The 25,470-nt window shown below is 41.7% G+C and overlaps 1 protein-coding gene across 1 annotated transcript in view; it reads right to left on the bottom strand.

Annotated features, from left to right (window-relative positions):
• LOC307083803 (receptor-type tyrosine-protein phosphatase gamma-like) overlaps window positions 1-24,884 on the bottom strand; it is a 93,303-nt gene extending 68,419 nt beyond the window's left edge. The window contains exons 1-2 of the mRNA XM_079747791.1: window positions 24,256-24,884; window positions 8,017-8,121 (exon numbers count right to left, since the gene is read on the bottom strand). Of these exons, the coding sequence (XP_079603917.1) occupies window positions 8,017-8,121; window positions 24,256-24,340 (190 nt within the window). The 5' untranslated portion in view covers window positions 24,341-24,884. The remainder of the gene's footprint in view (window positions 1-8,016; window positions 8,122-24,255) is intronic.
• Between the last annotated feature and the right edge of the window lie 586 nt (window positions 24,885-25,470).

Raw genomic sequence — 25,470 nt, 5'->3', positions numbered from 1 at the left:
TGGATATTATTTCAGGAGCCTCTTGATAAGCACGGAGGCACTTTGACCCAAAGCAAACGCTTTGTTTATTTACTCAAGCGGTCATTAACTGGCTGCACGGACAAGGAGCGGCCTCTATTCACATCCCTAAAAGCTTTAGTACGCCGCTTAATTATTCACATGGTTTCTGAAGAGTGCAACATTGATCCACTGCCTGAATTTAAACAGATTGAAAGGGAATGACGGAGAGGGAGAGAGATACAGAGGGTTCACTGGGGAGAGACTATCTGATGCACATGTGGATACATGTGTCATATCCAAGAGGGACCAGAAAGCGGCAACATGTGCGGAAAAGGAGGCAGTCAACAAGGGGAAAGCAGGCAGGTTTGAGCCCCGGGAACCCCAAAATGACTAATTAGTCCACAAACCACAATACAGCAGAACAATCATCTTGGGAAGTCGTCATGCAGCAAGAACCATGAACAGCCATTTTGTTAAAGAAATCCAGCCTTAATCCAAACCTGTGTTTCACCCCCTACTGCATCCACACACACACACACACCCCTCGCACCCCCCCCCCCCCCCCCCCCCCCAGTCTGAATTCAGACGAGGGCCACATTAGGAAAGATAGATGACCGTTTGAAATGAAAGGAATAGAGGGAAAGCGAGAAAGTACAAGTTGAAATGAAAAATATTAATAAAGAAAAATCGGGAAAAAGCCGTAGACGCAGTTGAAGAGAGCACTTCCATCCATGTCCCACTTTAAACTCCGGGCCTTTGGAGAAGCCACACAGTGCCCCAATTCTTTGATTGGAGGACTTGTTTTGTTGTGTAAAAAAAAACAGAAGTACACAAACAAACGAAGGGTCTGCCATCATTATTCCCTTATTAGGACCCTGGTCATTTAACCAACCGACATTTTTTGTTTTGTTTGAATGACATTGTCCCTTCATGGTTTCACTCACGTTTCAATTCCTGATTTATGAAGTTAATGTTAGCGTTCATTCCCCTCTCAATGCCATACTAAATTAAGAAAATGTATGTTTACCGAGAAAGAGGATCCCTAAAAGGTATTCACAAAGAGAGCACTTACATTTCTAATTGCCTGTCAATACATTGAAAGCATAACATCACGAGTGGAAGCCCGCTACTCACCACTGTTAAAGCAGGGAGCACAATCAGCCATGATATCAGCCTCCATAACAATTTTCCTTCAAGTGGGAGGGGTAATAATGGGAATGGGCCATTTTGAAATTCCATGAATGCAATTCGAGAGCAACAATTACACCTGGAGCCATTATTCCTTTTGATTAGGCAGAACTCAAAAAGGCTTCCTTGTACTGCAATTATGATAAATAGGTGAAATGATGTTTACCCAAAGGCAACCCCCTCCCACACGGTTTTATCACACCGCAAAGTATGATTCATTTATTTTTCTATTCCTCAAAAAACGTCATTACTCCCGAAAGAAAAGGGCCGCACAAAAAAACTGGAGAGACTTGAGCAAATCATTACTACTACTTGGTTCCACAACTCCCCCCCCCGCCCCCTCTCTCCCAATCCTAAAAGGAACAATAACACAGTTCAATCCAGGACCATTACACACACCACTGCAGCAAGCTAATCAGGGGAAACAATCGTGTAAACTTAGTATCCCCCACAACCATCACTACCCATTATAACTTGGCGTCTCGATGCGGAAATCAATAGTTAGCGGTGTAATTCTCTTAGGCTGGGATGAAGGCGTAGGATAAACTATCTAATAAGCTGTGGAGTCAGGTTGTGGAAAAATACATATAGTATCTTTCTACGGGTATAGTCTAATTCTCCTTTAGTCACTGACCAAAACAGGAACGCTAAATACTGCAGACAATTGTTTGCTTTTCTTGGTTTGGATTCTTTATTCCTCTCACAACACAGCCGATAAAGACCCCTTTTGTACCTTTGCCGCAACATTGGAGGCAACCGTTATGGCTTTCTTAACCGCCTGATGGCTTTCAGGCCATTAAGCCGTTTGTTCTCGGTGCAATTCGACAATAGACGGCCGTTCTAAAAGACGCATTAACCTCGCCAAAAAGTGTGCGATAATCAAGTCACAGGCGTCTCACCTTTTGATTAATGCCCACTATTGTGCGAATGCTTAAGTCTTTGATAGCCGCGGCGGCGTAACCAATATTATGTTATCTACCCCCTGCAGCGTGGCCAACACCTCTGGGAGGATGTGTACTCATTACAAAGTAACTCATCATCATTATGAGTTTAAAAATATGCTGAGCTGCTAGCTAGCTTATTCAAGCTCATCAGCATAACCACATTACAGGGGGAACCTGTGGGCTGGCAATCCAACACTTCCTCAATATTACTCTCCCAGCGGGCCTGGCGTGTCCACATCCATTACAGTGAATCTAGCTCCCAACCAGGCCCCATATCTGCCACCAAGACACGCAATCAGCACCCCTTGACACATTACTGGCAAATAAAATTAATTAGAGCTACACTACAAACCTGTCCATCTAATGAATTAATCAGGACTAACTGGAAGAAGGAAAAATCTGACTTTTGGAAAAAAAAAGACGCTGGATAACCATCAACCGATTTGCTCTGTGGTTGATCCGATTTTCTGCAACTTTGCACTGCTGACGTCAGAAGCCTTGCTAGGATATACCAGGGTGACGCCACAGAAAAACCAAAAACCGGAACTCGCTAATGATATATTATATTAGTTCAGGGCTCCCAAATCCCTAATTTATTTACATCCTAAATGGGTTTACCTCATCGGAGAGGAGACAGATTGCCAGAGGCAGTGGGAAGCGAGATGATTTGGGCCCAATTTTGTCTCAAATTGGCTGCTGCCAGTGCGATACATCATAGAGAATTAAGAGGCCTCTTCCCCCACCACAGAACTGAGTCTGTCATATTGGCACATCTGTCAGGGGCCTGCCCCTGACACAGACAAATGGGCCGATCCTGGCACAAGAAGGCTGATCTGAACTGCCAGCAATAACCAAGATTAATAATGAGTCAGCTCGAGCCCCAGTGAAATTCATTTTTAATAATTAGTTTCTGCACCTCTCAATTTTACCGACCATTAGCACAGGTACAACTGCAGGTTGATAAACCACCATCAGCAAGACTGAACGGATATTGATGATGGTATAGTAAGCGCTCATCATCGGAGGGGAGGAACGTGACTACAGATGCAGGAAAAATACTGGAATTATTTTTTCCTCCGGTCCGATGTGGAGTAAATAATCGCCATAGGCGTTTAGTCATTGCTGCAGGCAAATGTTTAGATATGTATATATGATAGTGTGTGTGTGCTTGTTAGTGTGTGTGTTAGTTTGTGTGTGCTTGTTAGTGTGTGTGTGTGTGTGTGTGTGTGTGTGTGTGTGTGTGTGTGTGTGTGTGTGTGTGTGTGTGTGTGTGTGTGTGTGTGTGTGTGTGTGTGTGTGTGTGTGTTCCTTTGTTCAAAGGCGATTTCTTTTCTTTCACTTCTTTAAATCTTGTATTTCGTGACAGCCTACACATCATTACATGGACTACATTTTCTGGGGTTTATTCCAATCTGGGAAACATGTAATGCCTGATGGCCTTTTATTGTTGAACCTGGCCTTCATGTAAATGATCTGCTGCGAAAAAGTGCCACGGCCGTTTCAGAACAAAAATACCAAAACAACAAACGGTGTAGTGGCCGCTTCGAAGCGTGTAAGTTATATACAGGTCTTGTCATTTATATTAGAAAAAAGAAACGGAAACAAATATTGACCGTTATTGCCGTACTGTAATGAGAAACGTCATTTGGGAATTTTCACCAAGCCCACACGTACAGCACTCCCAAATGTTGTTACAAGAAAGCAATCAAAAGCAGGAAAAAACGTGCTGATAATACTGGCCTAAAAGCCAACAATAAGAAGAGGAATAGAGGCACGAAGATAGGAATAGCAGGGAAGCCGGCAGAGGTATAGCGAGAACCTGCAGAGATAAGGTAAGGTGATAAATGATCCGTAGCCCCGTTAATGTGGGAGTGGTGAGTAACACATCACCTCTCATATGAAAAACGCCCCCACACACACACACACACACACACACACACACACACACACACACACACACACACACACACACACTGCCTTAAATAACATCAAATCAAATTACTGCGGATTTCAGGGCAACTTTCTTTGCAGTTCATAACCTGAGCACACAGAAAGCTAAGCCTCCCTACACCGCCCTTACGTTTGGCACTCAGCCTTCTCTCCCTTGTGTTTCACATAGAAGACTGTGTACAAGTTTTAGTGGGACATTTGGAATTATTCCCTCCCAGAAAATGAAAGTGATTTTTACAAAAGAATGCCCAAAAATTAAAATACCAAAAAGGTTTTTATATAAATGGATTGGCAGCGCCAACGTTAAGAGGACATAAAATAAAATACAATGGCTTCCTCTGTGCTTCTTGTTAACCTTTAATAGCCAGGGGTGACCATGCTGCTCTCCTCCTTGCCATGCAGTCTTAAACTGAAGCCAACCAACTAGCACGAGGCACATCCAGCCGTGCGCATTTCAATTCAGAATATTTATAAGGAACAAAAACCAAACACAAAGCCGTTAAAAAGAGTGTTTGGATGCTAGGGCACGCTTGCCTGTGTCCCATTCACACTGGAGGATGCTAATTACAGCCCTGAAGCAGTGGACATTTCTGCGTTTCCTCCACATTTCTATTTTCAGTTGCAGAGAGGCAGCTTGCTCTCCCGTCGGGGGCTGGTGACGCGTTGTGTTGTTGACCCAGCAATGCAAGATGCAAGATCGTTAAATAGGCCACGCCCATCTACGGATCAACACATCGGTACCGTCTGGCAGTGGTGGAGTTGAGTTGGAAGGTGTATGGATGTGATATACTTTACATTTTATCATTGGACTTTTCTAGTGAGGGTAACCGACACAAGCATCCAGCTGCCAGCTTACTATGGATCGATGACCTCTTCAGTGTTCCATGAATGGGCCCTTTTCAAAGTAGGTAACACACAGTTGGAGATCATAAGCATAATTAGCCTTGTTGATATAATCTGGCTCAATTATATATTGTGCATTGTCCCTGTCAAATAAACGTGAAAATATAGCAAATTTGGTATTAAGGTTCAAAATATCCTCTGCATCGTACTATAATGTGTTTTATTGTCAGTGCGATGGAATTTAAACAAAAGGTTCATACAAAAGCAATTTAAAAATAACTTTTAACTGACTTAGAGGAAAGGGCAGGGTGATATTGGTACTTGAATGCAGAGAACGTCCTATATGTGGAGTCAAAACACTTCCAGGAAGTTCCAGAGTAAATACTGGAACTTTATAACTCCACCCTTCCAACTGGGCCCACAGTCACAGAGTCATAACCTCAATGATTCACTTTTTTTAACCATTACATTGACTTCCCCATTATTTTGTTGTTTCCGTCTACAAAAATATAAAAACCCTGCCTTAAAACCAAAGTAAAACAAAAGAGGCTGTGAGCATTTAACCAAAATAAGTCTTTGTCAGATCTATTAGTAAGACTCTGCGGCAGCACAAAGTTGACACAATGATGGATGTCATTAAAGAGACACTCGTTTAAAAAACTTAAGAATGTGTAGAGTTCAAAATACTGGTTGTTATTAAAACGACAGAAATGCTAATGCAACGTGAACCACTTTTCTTTTTTTTTTCTCTACTATTACACCCGAGCCTAGATTCCCCTCGCTCGCTCTGTCTGCGGAAAAACTCACGCAGACGTTAAACAGAGTCAGATGGAAATCAATTACAAAGAAACATGATAATGAAGTCAGGAAGGAAATAGACAGGAACAAACATAACCATCAGACAATATTCTCACTTTGGATGTGTGGTTGTACAGTATGTGAAATGAATATTCCCTCTTTCTGTAAATGATGGCTCAATGCCAACACATTCTTACGTGGTCGGATATATTCAGCAAACTTTCAAAAAAAGATGTGTCATTGCTGTGCTGTTAACCATCTGGGTTTTGACTCCTTCGTTCTGAAATCCCTTTGAGTCTCTTGGTAAACCATTTCACTGAGATATTGTGTTAAAACATGTGGGCCTGTGCTTGACATGTTGGCATATGATGTGTTAATCAGTGTAGAGCAGGGAATTTACTTTATAGTTTCAAATTGGATGGACAATGTCGGATGGAAACTGCTTGAAAAGTTATTTGGCATTCAAACACTGACCATAATAGGGCCTGTATGAATACAAATTATATTTGCCAAGAAAAGTTGGCCTTTGAGGACAATGTAATTAATTGTTTGTGTTATTGTGATTAGCCAAAATCTAGTAAGATGTCCTTGGTGATCACAAGGCTAATAGAATAACTCCACATAATGTAGACTTCACTTTTCAATTAGAAAATATTTAAATTGAATTAAAGCTAGGGTAGGCAATTTGAAGGAACCAGCGAGAGTTAAATAGATTTCTTAAATATCAAACCGAGAAGTCCTATCCCTTCCTTCAGGCCAAGGCAAAGCTACTCCTTCAAAACGCATGAGTAGCTCGCTAGCTTTAGCCTAAGGTTTGCCTAGCCTTGTGGAACATAGACATAGTGGTGTTTTTTCTGGCTAAAAAGGACTTTAATGTTAACCATTCTCAAGAAGCCATTTTCGATTCATTAAAACAAACTTTTTGATGTATAAAAAAAAAATATATATATATATATATATATACATATAATTCCAAATGTTTTAATCTTTTTAAATCATTGAAATCGGTTAAGGAATGTTAGTGTTTTAGTGCTTTTTATCCAGAAGAACCCCAGTTCCCCCGTTTACTTGTAGTGGTTTAAAGGCCAGTCTGTGCCTCTCCAATATGGCGGCGAGATCAGACGGTCACTGCGCCGTCGATGTTTACATGTCTATGTTGTGGAAGACTCTGTTCGTGCACAATGAGGCCCACAAGGAAGGTACTGGTGGAAGCACAGTAGGCTATCCAATCATAACATTTGGGCCAAATTAATTGATAGGCAGGTTTTTACAGGCCTGTGAGCAGCAGACACCCATTTTCTGTCAGAGCATTGGATACATTGATTGCTGTCAGGATGTAAAGAGAATTTCAACAAATACGACCAAAAATGATTAGAAAATAAATTGCCTACCCTTGTGTTATATTAAACGCTGAGTTTTGATGCAACTGATAACTGCATTTAACGTGAAATTGAGAAAAACGCCCAACGCACATAAAACAAAAGATGTTATCTTTAGCATATACTGTACTCATTTATGAAATACCATTATAACATCGTTTGAGCCACCCATGGAGATCCTTACAAAGAGAAAAGGGTCTAGCGTAGGACCCGCCTACACAGTGACAGCCCTGCCGTTTATATAAGGTGATGTGTTCGTGATTCAAGCAAACAATGACGGGAAACTAAACGGAAACCAAAAAGAAGGAGAAGCGGACAAGGTCACGCATGTCCTCAGTGATAACCTGTCTTTTGTTTTATGAAATATGTTACCTAAATGAAGAGTTTAATCAATTATTTAGATGAAATGAAACAACCTTCAAGATGGTTTCACTTTTATTTGAGAGTCAGCCAGCTAAACTGGCCATGGACAGGCCATTCCATTAGGCTAAGTTGATAAAAAAACATAAGTTGCCCCACTTAAATGCATTTCTTTTTCTACACATTTTTGCAAAGTATACAAAAAACATGGCATGAGAAAACTTCAAAAACACATGAAATGACCTGGATATTTCCCACACTCACGCGCACACACACACACACACACACACACACGCACACACACACGCACAAGCGCATGTTTAAAGGCACCGCGCGCACGTTTAAAGGCACCACAAAAGCCATTTTCTCCAACCTTGTGGCAATAAAGAGCTTTTATAAGGCAACAGCAAACAAGTAGGAGGAGAATATGAAAGGAAAGAAAAATGCGAGACCGCAAGGTCAGCGAGCGATGAGGAAGAACAGACGTGAGGCTGACACAACGGCAACTGATCATGTAAGAGAGGAATCACACTAGGGAGTAAATAAGGACTCACTGGAATAGGCCCAATAGGCATCTCCGGCCACCCTCCTCTCCCTCCTGACGTCCCCGTGCTCGTAATCTCCTAGTCCACCATGGTAAGGCTGGCCGTCCAGTGCCACTGTGGGAGGTAAACACAGAAGTATGAGGAGACTCGTTTAAAACACGTTACAGCACGTATTCCTATAGCTGCTAGGACCGAGAGGAGATGTACACAAGATGGGGGGGGGGGGGGGGGGGGGGGGGCTATGGTTACACTCTCTCATTTCAAACGTGAGCGTTATGAACAGATTTCCCAGATTGCAACACTGACCCCTCGACCCCAGACTTGAATGGTGCCGGGCCCCAGGTTTCGAACTTGCGTGTTCCCGCCACTGAATATTTAATCACTTGGATGTGGAGCTGGAAGCCCTCCGTCCATGCCATCGGTAGATCCGACGAGCAATGTGGAGGAGGATTGCCGCAGAGCCCTCTACCCCGTGCATGAGGTTCAGGAGCTCAATTATGGTTTATTTTGATCCCCATTTTGTTTCCCTGGTAGTGGACCATACGTTCCATACGCACGCACTGCACTCTGGGGCTTCTTCGCGGGATCAGTGGATGGGCTGTTGTTTTTAAAATGCATTAAGGCTCAGGTGTGCTTCGTGCAGGCGCCATCAGAAGATATAATTCCTCCGGTGTGAAGTGCAAACTACTCACAGAGATGGTACATGATGGTATGGTACACACATTAATAAAGCGCTGTTGTGGGCTGAAAGAAAAATGGAACAAGTATAAACATCAATTATTGCGGAACATCCCTTTCCCTGGCCCGAGGTAACGCATGTGCACGGCGTCGAAAGAGTCTGAAGCGTGTGTAATTATATTTGAGTAATGAGCTACAGCCATCACTACTAGAGGGGGGAATTACTCAAGGATGAACTCCGCAAAAGGAGGGTTTGCTGACCTTCAGCCCGTGAATCCCCGTTATTTCCGGAGCCTTGGCGTAACCACAGCAGCTACAGTACGAGGGTTCGAGTGTTATGATGTGGTGGTGGTGGTATACCAGCCCCCCGGCTTACCCCCTGTGTTTCCAACCCAGCTGACATTGTTTGACATAATGACCTAATGGGAACTAATGATCATTGCTATCAGTGGTCTGGACGGAACAGAATGAAGCCCCTTTACAGCCCCTGTGTTACTTCCATCTCGCTCATAGTTGCCATCAATCAACGCCCTTTACGGCAGCTGCTGCTGCTGCCGCTGCGAATGCCCATTTCTTTCCGAGGTTGTGTACGGAAATGACGACGTGACTTGTATCTTGTATTAACCCATCGGTATGGGACACGTTGATAACCCTTCTGTTTAAATCGTATGTTAAGTATTAAAAGCCTTTTTCTTGTTTTCATGTATTTATACACCATTTGAAACCTTATCGAAATTATCTATAGAAGTGTAAATCTGATACAAATATTTTCGGAGACTAAAAGACAATATGGATTAGAATATGAATATAGATTACCCATTCATATATTACTATGGGAAGCAAAGCTGTGTTGAAGATGTACACATAAGTTACAGTCAGTCTATTTCCTGAGAGAAGCGACCAATCAAACTGTCTCCCCAGGCGTCTAACTGAAAAGTGGATAACCTTTAAGCCAGAATTCTATTAAGGATATCAGCAATTTATTAAATATCAGTAAGAAGTCATTCACAATCACCACACAAAAATGCATCTGACATCATGCATCCATTGATTAGACTATATAATAAGATTACATCAATCTATTTTTGGAGCATCACGTCAACAAATTCAATGATTTTTGGAGCATCAGAGTCGACAAAACGACTTCCAATAATATCGGCTTTGTGCAAGAGAAAGATGGCAACGTCCTAAAAATTCAATGCCTTTGCTTTCACCTTTCCTTCTCAAGCATATGCCAAGTAACGGCTCCATGAAACGGCTCGACCCATTGTCGACTGGGTGTTTGGACCGAACACAATGCATTGTATAGCTCCTCTCCAAATGCTCACAACACACTTGGCATTCAAAGCCTTGCAATAGCCCATCGACTACAGCTGGTTTACTGTTTCATGAAGGAGGCAACGACTTTGGCAAATTAGCATCATGTCACTACATTTACACATTTGTCTTCGTGCTTTGGCGATTAACCGACTTGTTGCTGAACGTATCCGTTTGTGTGTGACGTCCTAAATCAATCCGTCAATAAATAAAGCCTGGAAGGGTCTGCAAACATTCCCTGTTGAAATGCCTGCGGGTTGTTTTTGTCCTGAGATTGTGTTGTCTTTTTTTTTGCATGCTCTACCCTGAAACAAGTGGAGTGGTGATGCATGTCCATTGACGGGGAAGGTGTCAACGGAGATGTATTTTCTATTTTTCAAACATTTAGGAAGAAAGGTGCATGTCGAGCAAAAATGTAAGATTGCTGAAAGATGATACCCCTTTCTTTGCAAAAGAGAACTCTGGTTTAAATATTAAATTCTGCTGTGTTCAATGTTTTGTTCGGAAATTTTGAAAAAAAACTGTTAAAAAGGAAGTAACATTAACATTGAACTGCACACTCGGTACACTTAAAAGGGATTGGCTCATTTCCTTTTCAAAATGCTCTATCCAATTCAAGTCTCACTAACTCACCTGCAAGTCTGCCATTGACGTAAAGGTCAGTTTGCAAATCTATCCCATTTTATGATAGATATGCCAGATATGTCCAAGGCCATGAGTAGGTGAAATTGTATCTAAAGCGACCCATTTAGGCCTGGGCAGTGTTTCCTCGTGTCTATTGAAGGGCTCCAATAGAGTGATCCACACATTAACCATGATGCCAGAATCCACGCCTGGGCTCCAAGGGCCCCGTTCTCCTGAGGGCCGGCGGGGCAGGTTCATTCATGGAGTCCAATGGGAATAAGCTACAGCACTCGGTTTGCTTTTCATGAAGCGATTGCAAATGAACACGCACAGGCGAGCACAGACTCCTACTATGTTTTAAATCGGGCAAATGCAAATAGGCACACACACACACACACACACACACAAGTTACCAATAGTTGCATCATAATGGGCTGATTAATTAGCCATGGCGCGGAGTCTTGGGGAGCCTATAAGAAGCGGGGCACAATGCATTGGGCCTCGTTTACCAGCCGCTTCCTCCCCCACATAAAAAGAGACGTCAGAAGAAGGCACGGGACGCGTGCCACAGGTTCCTCGATTTATCAAGCAAATGATACATGACGAAAAACATTGTCACGGTTATTTGTGCATCCCATCAAAGCAAAGCTAGCCCCTTGGCCCTATATCTGTGTGTTTCAATATCAAAGTTATTTTTGCTCTCGCTGTGCCTCTACGGTCCTTCTGGCCAGGTTAAATAGTGTGAATGCTTCCAAATGACACCGCAACCTGGTGTTGTGTTCTCTCTACAAATGGTGGCCAAAGACAGGTCACATCAAAGGGATCCCTTGACGTGAAGTCAGTGAGGCACACTGGTCATGTTGGGTATGACACAAGCTCCCCTCCATCCCCCTCACATCCGTCAGTGGATCGATGGCACCAGAAAAACAAAGAACTACTTCTTCGACCCCAGTTTCCTTTCCCCACTATATTAATTAACCCTCTCAAAAAAGGAAATGCAAACAGGCTAGCGGGGAATCACTTTTCTGCTGGTGCTGGAGGTTATTTGTGTGTGACGGGGTGTGGATGTGTGTCTGTGTGTGCGTGCGCATATGCGTGTGTGCAGGCAGGTTGCGGAACAGCAGGGCTGCTACACCTTTGATCAGAGAGCAGAGGAGACAGCACCATGTCAACAGTTTACACTCATCCGTGTCAGCCATCCCCTGTGGGCATGGGATTAAAGCCACAGCCTCTCTGGTGGGGTAGCGCAGACAGCAGGGAGAGAGAGGGAGAGGGGGGGGGAGAGAGAGAGAGAGAGACTCAAGTTGATGGAGGAGAGTCTCACCCGACAACAAGAGAAGAAATAAAAAATTAAAGAATTGTTCCATCAAATTTGAATATATATATAAAAATGCATGGGAATACCAAGTTGGTTGGTTAATCAGTCACGGTTCAAATGAGCGCGAAAATGCATGAATGCAGGCGCGTTCAAAATATGGAGGCTGTGCGAGTCATCGGTGTGAAAAGTTAGCAGCATAGTACAGTACAATAAGGCAGTAAATATATTCACTGGCATCATAAACACCTTGTGCGCCGCAATTAGAGATACTAAATAATTTTTCCGGTTGCAGTGCCCTTCGGGAAATGGCTGAGTCATCAACAGCTCCATTAGAGCCTACTATTTAGAGTTCCATAACATCGTTCTTCTAAACAACAAGCAATGTCACCCCGGAGAGCAATCCATGACAACCGCATGAGTTTTAAGGTTACCTGAGCCGTTTGGCGGGGATGTCTGGGTTAAATAACACCTCTGGCTAAAGTTGTAGTGGCAGCATACGGGGAGATAATGTAGAGAGATTGGGGTGGCCCTTCGATGTCACTTCTGTGATTTAAATGGATGGGACACAATTCCTGGATGGTGCTAGCCATATGGTGTCCATTACAACCTTCCCGGATTTTCTATTACTTACATGATCTCGTTTAACTGTAGGATATATATCCCAGACATGTCATTACCCCGGACGGTAAAATTAGGCTCTTTAAAAAAAATGGCCTTCATTAAATGCTTAAAATAATTCGAGAAAGAGATGAGCAAAACAATTATTGGTAATCAATAGGCCAATCAATCTTCCCCTGCAAGGTAGCGAGCTAGCATATTTTTTGTTTTTTTTCCTTATTGCAAGCCTCTATGCCATGGAGACTGCACTTCTCCAAGACTTCATCTTAAACTGTCTTGAAGGAATACCAAAAAATAAACAGAGTAAAAACCTCAACTGAACCCTTCAAAATTGATCACGTTTCCATTCAATTCCGAAGCAATTAGAATACTGTGAATGACTGCACAGTCCCATTGATCTGTACAATACGAATGAACTCGTTCCAGTGTGGAAGCTGAACGTCATCAGAAGACAGCCAACAATGGATACAGCTGAAGAGGGACAGCAACAGCAGCCTCTGATTGGAATGAACTTTTAGCACTTGTTTAGCAGATGTGTCAGAATCAGAATAATTTTACTTTTGTCCCGGATAATTGCACAAAGAAGGACAGGAAATTGGTGAGGTTAGTGCATAAAATACATAAATAAACATGATTTAAGCTACATATGAACAAAAGAATGAACAAGAATATGATTGGACAATATTTACACACCAAGTTACCAATATGGTCAGCTGTACCTGACCATATTCTACACTGCCAGACAAACAAGATGAATGCTATAAACAAATTGAATTTTAATGCATTTCGAAGTGGGCCACAACTTAAGTTCAATTGAAGGCATAAACCCTTTGGCATGTGGAGGTGTGTGCAAATGTGCGTGCGCGTGTGTGTGTGTGTGTGTTTTCCCAGGAAAGAGGTGGTTGGGGTGAAATGTGCCAGGGCTCTGCGAGTCAGACATCAAGCTAGGGAACAGAAAAACTGCCAAGATCAGCCAAAGATGAGGTACGAGGTAGTGAAGCCTGAGGGATAAAACATGAACCTACGAATAAATAAATAAATAAATAAATCAGACTCAAATCCCCAATGGAGATGTTTAGGCATACACAGCTAAAAGCAAATAAGCAGTTTCAGCAGCGAGGACTTTAGCGGCTTTGGGGCGGTGAGATTCAGCCACATTACAGTGAAATTAGGTTCTGTCAAGTGCTGAAACAATTTACGCTCTCATAAATCATTAACAGAAATCCTTCATATAAATGTTCCTTGATAAGAGCTGCGCCTAAGCCTTAACTCCTCCAAGACAATACCAAGCATGGGACGTAACATGACAGCTTCTTTTTTTCCAATAGTCTCTCACGTTTTCAATTTAGGGAAAGTGTGAGCCTAGCCCACTTGTGGTGTTGTATAGTTAGATTTACCATTCTACATGCAGCCCGTCTGCAAATTAACTTTGTAAATGCAGAGACATCACACAGATTTTAGACGAGCTGCCTGCAATTATAACTCTACCTCACATTTTGGGGGACTATTTTGGTCCCTTGTGTACACAAGGGAGCAAATTTGTTGTTTCTGTAGAGCAAATCAGTATATATGTAGATGCAAAAAGTGGTTGGAGTATCTATCTAATATGTGGCGTTTTTAATTCACCAGATTCATTCATTTTATTATCGCGTGGCTGCTGAAAATCAAATTATGCAGGATGTCCGTTCCCTGCTCAACCAATCAGGGATTAGATCTGTGTGGCCTGATGTCGTCAACATAAAACAATGTCTTTATGTGTACACATGAAATGTGGCAACAATATGTTACCTAATGTTTCCCTCTCTTAAGTATTTAGGGTTTATCAAAACATTTGAAATAACTGCAATTTTATAATGTAAATGCAATGTTTAAAAGATTCATTAAAATGAATGTGTGTGCTGCTGAGTTTATCACTCCTACCAGACAAACCAGTAAACGTTCAGAAAACTAACTTTTTTAGAATTAGCATTGCAACTAGTGATCTTTTAATAAATTGATGCTACCGTTTATTAATTAGTTAGCACACATGGCGAATAAGATGTTGTTTATTTACAACCCAAACATATCGCACAACAAATGATATGTGATATTAGTATTTTCTTTTTCATTCAGTTAGAAAATGTCTATATTATACAATGTAGTCTTTTGTGCAGTGCAAATAATGGTGATATAATAACCTGACCAAACCAAAGGATGTGTGTGTGTTCTCCCTCGTCTGGAGATTGTGTTGTTTAGAGAGAGAGTCAGAGTCAGAGACAGAGAGAGAGACAGAGAGAGAGACAGAGAGAGCGAGAGATAGAGAACTCAAATTTGAAAATTGTCCTGTTATTGATTCCCAAATACATTCGGTTGCCTCTGGGTATAAGAAATAAAAAATTCACATTATACCTCTTCATAATATTATTGTATTTCTTATGAACTGGGAGGATTAGCATGGTGTATTTTAAACTCTGTTCAAGGCATGGAACGGAGACTACTCCATTCCTCAATAACGCTCATCCACGCAAAAAATATATGGATATTCTATGATAATACATTTTGCCTATTCCGACTGTCAATTCCACAACTGCTACAGAATGTGAGAGCATTAACATATGTCCAATCCAGTCGGATCGCTGAAGAAAAAAAGAAGAGTGCGCTATATCTGCCTACCAATGATGAAAAGCAATCCTGCAGCTCATTGGCCAAATGACTCCAAGCCAACCATAAATACTACCACTAAACTGGGACTGCAAAACCACTTCTTCAACCCTGCTAGAGGCCATACAAGCACTCGGCTGGCCTCTCTTCCTCTTTAGCTACTCTTTGATGTCAGCGCCTAATCAATACTTCAAGGCATAACATGGCAATACTAAATAAAACCTTGAAGAGAAACGAAGCCCTACTTTTGTGGCATATTCTATTTGTTACAGAATACAATTGTCAACCATATATAGTCTGCATATATTTCTGAACACTAATTATCTGAAAGGAAACTACTTTTAATGATTCCATCCATGTACAATTGTTTTGTGATAGTCAGAAAACGAAAAACTTGATTAACAAACAAGTTGTATTGATCCAGGCATACGTTTACAGTGAATTACTCTGTCTCTAAATTACCATTTAGATAGAAATGGCCCTGCAAAAGTGTATTCTGAAATGTACTTTATAGCTATTTTTAAATAATCTGTTTAATTTCCTGTTTTATTGCCTTTGATTTTAAAACATGCTTGCTATTTCAATATGAATTATAATACTGTCATAGCAAACTGACGCCCTATTTAGCATTTAAATTGACCTTGGTTTGTCATTCAATTTAACATAAATCATCCTATGTGTACAATGAAATGAATACAGCTCTAATCAGTGGCACACCTGAAAAGGACTTCTCTTTCATGTTATCGACCTTCTATAAATACAACATGCTATGTGTTCCTTTACCAGCATTCTAGTCTACGTGACTTGCTAGTCTTTTGGCTATTTAAATAGAGTGTTGAAGCACTAATGACAAAAACAATCTTGCTGACATGCTTTGTAATCAAATGTTCTGGGTAGATTCCAAAGATATACATTAATAATGGCACTATACAAAAAAGAAACTCCAAAAGTGTTATTTCACCATTAGGCTTTATAAATATGGATCATATAGATGGAAGATACAAAATTACCAAATGCTGGCCAGTCCTCCGAACAAGCAGCAAGTAGACACATTTTCCATATGCGTTGCTTATAACTAGGCTGTAGTATTAAATACACTCATAGAAAACCATAATAGTACTGTTAAAGCCAAGTTTGGCATACAAAGTGATTATCTTTCATAAAATATTTGCGTCAAAAACTGTCCCACCGTGTTTGGTGAACAATAACATACACGATTAGTGACATCGGCTCAAATCAAGCTGTGGGCTGATGTTCTGTTCATAATGTCCTTGATCAATGCAGTATTTAAGTATTTCAGAAATGTGCTGCATGAACAAAAGGATCTGGAGGTGTTGCTTTTATTTATTTTTTTTCCCCCCTGCATATGTTCTCGAGCTGAATGCAAAGTACATGAAAGAACACGGAAACGGCCTACGGAACACATGTCACTTCCTCCCTGTGGAAAATAATGGCTAAGAATATACACAAATCTGTACATTCCACTCGACATGAAAGGATGTGCGCCGGACTTCAATGGAAGGGGTATCCGTATGGGATCTCAGACACCCAGCAAACTGGATTTTTGTCTCGGCCGGTCAAAAGGAATGCAAAACACATACGTTTTCTCAGAGACACACTCGTGTATCCTCCATTAAACAGAGAAAGAGCAAAAACACCCACCAACACCTGCATAGCAATGCACTTTAATTGGGCCTACCTTTGTACCTAAGGTCAATGTCATCCCCTTTGGCCACTTATAGCCCATGATTCTGGACCCTCTTATTCAAAGAGAAGCCGGTCACAGCGCCTTGACTTTAAGAAGCATTTCTTCATCGCCCTAAAAAAATAAAATCAACAGTGCACTTCATTGCAGAGTGGTCTGAATTGTATGCTGTACTAAATGCACCGCGCAGGGCTCTGAATTGATCCAAGTCCTATAATTTATCGGTTACACTAATGTGGACAGGACAATCTTGTTAGTACCTAGAGCTATGCCATATGTCCCTTTAAAAATCAATAGTGCAATATGAGATCAGCCTCTCTATCGCAACGTTTTGGATGGAGTTCGCCCATGTTGCCTCTTTCCCCCCAATGTTGGAGGATGCATTTATGAAGAGTGCATTTCTGGACGTATTATTAGAATGTCCTCGCCGGGTGAAATGAAGCACGGACACACCTCCACCTGCTTCGTCATGCACCACTTCCATTAATGTCTCCTGAATGCTGCAGGTAAACGGACCCTGTTATCCCATAATATCACACGCAATTGTTAATATCACTCAACTCTATTTCTACTGATTAAATACTTTCCCCTTCACCACAAATATATACTTTACAGTACATAACGTGTCCCCTGCCCCAATTTCATAGGAACTACACATCGGAATAGATCTACGTTTCAATAGAGACTGTGGCATAGACGTAAACATTTTAAAATACAGATAAACGGATGGGGAGAGAAGATGGCTGCCAGCCTCCACTAGTGTCTCTGGGGTGTTGTTTACCGGGGGCCAGATGCGTCCTGAAATCCCTGGGTGATCTCCGGTTACCTGGAGAGAGGTCTGCACGGCTGGGATAAACACACGCGTGCCAGGAGAGGTTGAGTAGCCTAGCATTGACAATAACACCAACCGCCCCCGTGTAATCAACCAGCGCTAACCCGACCACGTTTGACAGTGACGGTTTATTATCGAGAGTCGTGCGCACCGCTTTTTTTTTTTTCCGCCCCAACGAGTTTGCATCAAATTCAGTTGTTGACTCCTCGTTTTTGCAAAACACTTGCACTGTTTATTAAACATGAAAGCTGTCTGTGTTGAGGCGTAACAAAGAAAACTGACTCCGTTCTGAAATATGAAAATGTCAAAAGCAAAAGGCCGTGGTATTCAAATCTCTAGATAATTGGGGTAGGGCTACCAGGAGGCCTTGAATGTTTGTGTTGAGGTAAAGAAACATTTGCATTACCCGAAGGGGAGCGTGTCAACAGGATCGATAGGGCCGGGCTGTAAAACCCTCGTTCCTCCTCCAAAACTATCCAACTCAGCACATCTGCTGCATTAGAGACTTCCCAGAAATTAACTAGGACGCAAATTCACAATTGCAGCCATTGTCATTCGTTACAATGAGACAGATTGCGGCATTCACTTGGTCACACAGTGACAAATTAAACAGTGTGTTCCAATGATGCTTATAGCCCTATTCGTCCCCCTTTAAAAGAGAAAGGGTTGGCTTTGTAAAACATGAGGATACAGCAAAATACGTAAGAAATATCTTTCATATTGTTGTAAAGGTCAGAGTATAAAGGTGTTTACAATCTCTTGGTTATTATTTTACAAAGGGGTAGAGAAAGGGGGTTTAAGTCAATGAGCATCAAACTAACTGCCGAGGTAACAGCGTGTGGCCGATTCAGTCCTCACAAAGGATTATAAAGAAGGGCCGATCTGCAGGTTTACAGAACACTAGGCACTTAATATTGTCTTAACATTCCATGATGCCGGGCCAAAAGGAAACACGAATCTCAGCTCAATGTCGCTTGAAACTGAGGCGACACTGCCTGTGGGATTCATTTTGCCCAATTGATCAATACTTTTTAAGAGCTAATGGAAATTAAGTATAGAATGGCTCCAGTACAAGAAAATGCATGCACATTGTCAGAAAAAAAACCTGGATGGGCAACCTAATAAAAACAGGCTGCTTGAGATGTCAGTAGTCCGGAGACTCTTCTATTGTGAAGACACTAAAGAAGCACACTTCTTAAGTGTGGCTGGACACTGACAAAAAGGACACTCCAAGGAAAGTTGCCTTGGAGAAAAGTTTTTTTTACATGCATAAGCCTTGACAGCTAATCATTTGAGATAATTGCAGCATTCAGACTGTTAAAGTCCAGTCCATTCTATTGTTAGATCATGGTTTCATAATGCCTGTGAAAAGAATCGGCTACAACTGAAACAAGCAAAAAGACCTACGGCCGGTCTCTATGCTTTTTAAATCAATAAGTATTGCACACTATAAATATATTGTTTGCACGCATCACACAACAGGCCAACTTTCTTTTTTTAAATCACATAAAACCTCCACAAAAAGGTAGACAGAAAGTATTTTGGGAAGATATTTAAAAATAGTGGCCTTTATCAAGTTTGCCAGTGAAAGCCTAATTTGTTTTTGATATGCTTGAAGTCTCAACAGGTCAACGCAAAGGGCTTCTTCCCTATCCAGGGACTAAATTAAATTGTAGTCTTAATCCAGAATAGTTCTTCATCACTGTCAACGTACGTGTCTGCCACCCCAACTGACTTTGTAGGAATTTGAATTATTCAGAGAACATGATGTCACACTTGCCCTTCGTAGTTCAAGTTAGGCGATGGAGAAAAAAGAAACAGACAATAAATAGGTGGCAACATCTTTTTAACCAAAAATACAAAAACATCCTCATTAAAGTGACTTGCATAACCACACAGAAGGTCGAAACCTATTCATCATCTGCCATCTTGAGATATTGACTATTGGACTCCTCAGATGGTCTGATTCGCGAGCATTTAACACATTTTCTATTCAGCGCTGCCCTGATCATTCTGTAATTTCTTTAAAAAATACCTCCATGTTTTCCTTGAGGCTAGCCGCTGGAGCAGTTTGACTGGGCTGGAAGGGCCACGAGAGAACAAACTACTATTGACACAAGCTTAGGGCACTGAGGAAGTCGGTGTCACTACAGGACATCAAGGTCCAAAGAAAGAAGCCAACCATGCATGAAGAAGTTTGCCATGGAGTTAAATGGATAATCGAGAGCTAAAACACCACAAGGAGAAACTCAAAATGAAGGTTATTTAGTCCAGATATGGGGTTGAGAGAAAAAAAACAATTGCTACACATGAATAACCTCCCTCTTGTAAATAGCCTGCATTTTACAAGGCAGCGTAACTTAAAGTAACAAAGACCTACGGCATGAAGAGAAAAAACTGAAAGAGAGGTGGTGAGGATGTTAGAGGTTGAAAAATAAAACTGATTTTATTAATCCAGGTCTCAAGCCTCCACTAAAATGAAATTCTTCCCCCTGTTAAAGTTAAACCTGCCTCTTTGAAAATGCATCCTGTAAATGTGTGTGGTAACTAAATGAAGTCCTTTATATATCTAGGATTATTTCAAATCACCTCCATGAAAGCACATGCTAATTAAATCTGGTTTAAAGGGCCATTTTAGTTCAGAACTGGGAATAATCCCTGTCCAGGAAGTCCAAAAAGGAATCCCAAACAAAAGAGAATTGTGTTATTGGAAGACCCAGCCCTTCCTCAACAGAATGGTCTATTTAAATCAGCTCACATTTTGTTGCTTGAACTTCCTCCCCAACCCTTTTAACATACACCAGGTGATGATTCAAGAGACATTACAACTCCACTAACTCTCATCTTCATACGCAATCTAAATTAATTAATAAATTGTTGAACCATCTCACACAAAATTTGAAAAGAGGGAAATTTATTTTAAAAAGTTGCTACATCATTTCCTGAATGGTTAAAGAAAACATGATTATATATCTCTGTCGCATTTCAAAACAACTACATTTCATAAAAATAAAAAATACATACAAAGTGTTTGCATTGTGCAACAATCTTCCCGTTTTATTCAAGGACTAAGCCAAGCAAATAAACATTTTAGTCAGTTATTATCGCTTCCAGTTAATACAAATGTTTGTGTGGCAATTTCTAAAAGCCAATAATCTCTCCAAAATGTGACAATGGGCGAATCGGGATGACCCTTGCACTGCGCGAGGCTGTGTTTGCATGTGTTTATGCAGATCCAGTGGCTGACTGGTCATGTGAGGGGTATAACGTCCGCGCCGGTACGACACGATACAGACATAAATCAACATACTAATGGCTTAATGTTGACACAAAAGGAAATGGATGCAACTCATCCTTTTCATTGTATTCTGCTGGGTGATTAGATCTGATGTTTATTATTCCAATTTATTACCGTAGGGTCTGAACCAAACCCTGCAGGCGCCACCCATTGCGATTGCTATAGCAACTTGAGGCAGGGAGAAGGAAAAAAACTACTCTCATGCCTACAGGCTATAGTCTCGCTTTTAAATTGTTTATCATATCTCAGAATGAACAATTGCGCTGGGTGTAAACCCCCTCCCCCCGCCCCTCAAAAAGTACAAAAAACAATGCGTGCTAAATAAAAGGTTTGGTCGGCTCGTCATAACAAATGCAAAAGAGTGAGAGGGTGGGGGGGAAACAGAGCCTGAGGGTTTTTGTTGTGCTTTGCCCTACAGGCCGGTGCTGTCTGAGTGACAGTTCAGACAGAGGCAAGTAAAGCAAACGCCACTCTCTATCGCACAGACGCCAGAGAGGGCATCTGAGGGGAAAAGCACAAGGTGATGGAAGGACGCTGGACATCTATTGACACGGTCAAGTCCTTGAGTTAAGCTGTGCGACCCCAACTCCCCTTCCCTCGCGCCCCTCAGCAATGTGCATAATTGATTGCTCATTATTCACTATTTTCCGAGGGGGGGGGGGGGGGGGGGGTTGAAGAACAGGGCCTTCTGAAGCATGTGTTCCCCTGCATCGACTATCTAAAACAGGACTCCATCTCTCCAACATAGGGGGATATTCTGGGCTACATCACTGGGCTGTGGTGGTTTGAAGAAGCGGTGAGTCACTGTGAATGATTAAAATGCTAGCGAGACTCTGGATCACAGCATCTCTGCCTCAGAGGCTTTAGCGGATTCAATTGAGGAACACACACACACACACACACACACACACACACACACACACACACACACACACACACACACACACACACACACACACACACACACACACACACACACACACACTTGGACTAATGAATAATGGTCCTGATTAGGTTAAACACACATACCGCTTAATCACAATATCAAATGCCACTGGTTAGCAAAAAAAAACGATGAAACACTGCATCCCCCCGGATTTAATGCTCAAATCAGCCCACACCACATGACTCTGCCCTCATCTTCCCAGCTAAAGCAACGACTCTGATGATATGAGGGGTAAGTGACAGGTGCATGCAGGATTCATGAAATTAAAAAGAAATACAAAGACATCTAATTTGATTTAACAAAAATAAACTAATATCGTATGACACGCTGCTGTTGAGATGAGAGGCTGATTTTGAAAGGAAAATAAATATCATATTGGAATAGCAATCATGCGTTGTTGGATGAAAAATAGAATAATAATAGGCCTATCACAAAAAAGTACAATGAGCTAGAACAAGTAGTTTGAGTAGCTGGTATATTGAATATCTACAGTAGGGTGACGTGTTGTTGTATGGTTGCTGCCAGGGTGTTCTGCACAGTTGATAGTGTTCTGCAAGGTTTCTAGGATGTGATAGGTGGTTCCTAGGATGTGATAGGTGGTTGCTAGGGTGTGATGGGTGGTTGCTAAGGTGTACTTTCTGGTTGTAGGATATTCTATGCCAGGGTGTTCTGTAGGGTTGCTGGAGAGTTTTGGGTGGTTGTTAGGGTGTTGTAGGTGGTTGCTAGGTTGATCCGGATGGGGTTCTCTTTGCTGTTCTAGGGTGGTTTCTAATGTGTTCTATGTGGTTGCTAGGGTGCACTCGATGGTTGCTAGGGTATTATGGGTGATTGCTAGGGTGATCTGGATGGTTACTGGGTGGTTCTATGTGGTTGCTAGGTGGTTCTAGATGGGGTTCTCTATGGTGTTCTAGGTGGACCCTAATGTGTTCTAGATGGTCTCTACTGTGTTCTAGATGGTCTCTCATTTGTTCTAGTTGGTTTCTAAGGTGTTCTATGTAGTTGCTATGGTGTTCTAGGTGGGGGCTTGGGTCTTCTTGGTGGTGGCTGGGCTGTTCTAGGGTTGCTATGGTTGTCTAGGTGGTTTATAGGTAGTTGCTAGGGGCTTCTTGGTTAAAGTCTAATAATTTAAAAAGTATGAATAGCAAATTTAGGTTGTTTATATTGTAAGGTAGTACATTTTAGTTATTGTTGTGGTAGAAAGTATTAGTAGTAGTTGATTATGGAAGAATATTCATCTAGTGAGAGAATTGTGTTCATATTTAAATAGCTGTTTTTTCATTTAAATGTGTGTGTATGTGGAAGAGAGTTTAAGATATCTCTTTCAAATGGTATACACTCGGATTGAAAACCTACGATAAGTAGTCACTGCCAGGAGCACAACATTGTATGTATAATACTCTATAGGGTCTACATATTGTGGAGTAGTGACGGTTGATGGATTTGAATCGTTTTTTTTAACACTTACAATTCAACAAAAAAATAATACAAAATTTGGTTCCGTCCAAAGTGCGGGCATGATACAACTTATTGTTTCGTCGGATCTCAAATCACATTTCGAACATGGCCCCCTCATAGATGTTCCAAGGACAACAAACAATGTGAAATGATATGCAGGACTAAATGTATTCCGGACGGTTTACGAATCCAATAAAAGGGACTCGGAGTGATGGGGATTTGGTGAATTAATATCGAGACCACTTCTCTTACATTGCCATCCCTAACATGATCCAACAGCGCTTTCGTCCTATGACGGCCGACCGTAGTTTGTAACCTCGCCGCATGACATCAAGAAAACACCGAGAACTCCTTGGATATAAAAACGAAATGAAACGTGAATTACTCTACGAAAGCTCTAGATTCCTCCAGAACATAACTGGATAAAGCCCAGGTTAAATATCGGTGGCTATAGGACAACTGACAACGCCGTATAGCCTATGGAATGCTTGTAATCAGAGACTTTTAAGCAAGTAACTCGAATTCTGTGTTAACATGAAGACGATGGTCGGGGCCATTGCGTTATCATGTAACGTGTCGGCTGTCGGTGTAATGTTCAATGCGATCGTCTCGGAGACAATAGTGGACCCTGTGTGAGATGAAGCCCCGTGGCCTTAACCCAATGGAAACCCAATGATATTACTAGTGAAGTAGTGGGCTACTTTAAACAACGTTACAGACTACGGCTCTGGACATGCCCTCGGTCAAAACGCATAACATCCATCTACTAATAATAGAGTTTTTCAGATGCATTACGATCAAAGTTGCAGATACTTACCAGGGTGACATTCCGTGTGTTTGGACAGGGTTAAAAACGTGAAGGATAAGATCCACCAGTAACTTGGTTCCCGAATTCTCCGCATGTTAGATTACTCATCGAAGCAACAAGAAGGCAACGGGTGACAAAGTTTTCGAGGTTTATAAAAAGCATACACTTGAACGCAATAGATAAAAAAAAATGCAGAAGAATAACTTCACGAATAAACGGCTGGATGTAACAACAACACCGAAGTAGCCTTGCGCTGCTTGCGAGACTCGCCGCTAAAACGCTAAATTATTCGCCCCGATGCCGAGCCGATGCATCTGCTTCTTCGAGGATTATACAAAGGCTGCGAACGTGCAAAAACAGTTCACTATCACTTTGGGACGACCATGCATGCGTGAGGCTTTTGGATCGCGACATTCCCCAAGTCGGTATAAAGAGTCAACCCGGGGCGATCAATGTGTGTGCAAGTCAGGAGGAGAGAGAGAAAAAAAGTGCTCCGATTATAATTAGTACACGTGACCGTTATTTCTTGATTATCCAAGGCGTTATCGTAGCGAAAAGAAGGGAATTAGCGCACGAAGGCTAATTTAAAAAAAGGTTCCATCCTCCTCCAGGAAGTAGGCTAGCGGTCAGGCGTGCGAGGATTCCTGGTCCCTGCTCTTCACGCGACTGACTGGAGCACACTGCTGCGAGCCAGCCCGCATGGGGCGGGAGCAGAGCAGGGAGGGGATCTGAGTCTTGATTTGCTGAAAGCGAGGGGCATCTGTGTGGCGAATGGCTGATAGATGTAGACGAAGGATCAATTATTTCTATGTTAAAAAACACAATCAAATCTATTGAGGATGGATTGATGTAGGCCTACATCAAAAGAAGCAAGTCCTACAACCATTAAAAGGTTTATTTTGTATGTGTATCCAATGTAGTTATAAAACATTGGCTCTATTACATGTATTGTTTACACTGACAATAATATATTCCTGTTTTTCTTTCTTTCTTTCTTTTTTAAATTTGTTTTCGACCGTGTATTCTGTTTTAGACCGGTTTAAATTACTTTTCTTTCCACTTCCTACCGTAGATATTGTATGGCCCTCCTGTGGCCACGGTGTGAGGGGTCCTTAGCGCCACTGGTGGAACTGTGAATGGAATACTTTAACAGTAATCATCACCTGGAATATAATCAGCAGCGAGTGTATTGATCAGGGAATTCTAAATCCGCAGTGACGCATG

This window comes from Pollachius pollachius, assembly GCF_949987615.1.
Source record: "Pollachius pollachius genome assembly, chromosome: 12".
In the NCBI taxonomy this organism is placed as follows: Eukaryota; Metazoa; Chordata; class Actinopteri; order Gadiformes; family Gadidae; genus Pollachius; species Pollachius pollachius.
Note: the sequence above shows the minus strand (reverse complement) of the source record. Positions and strands in the feature narration are given on the sequence as shown.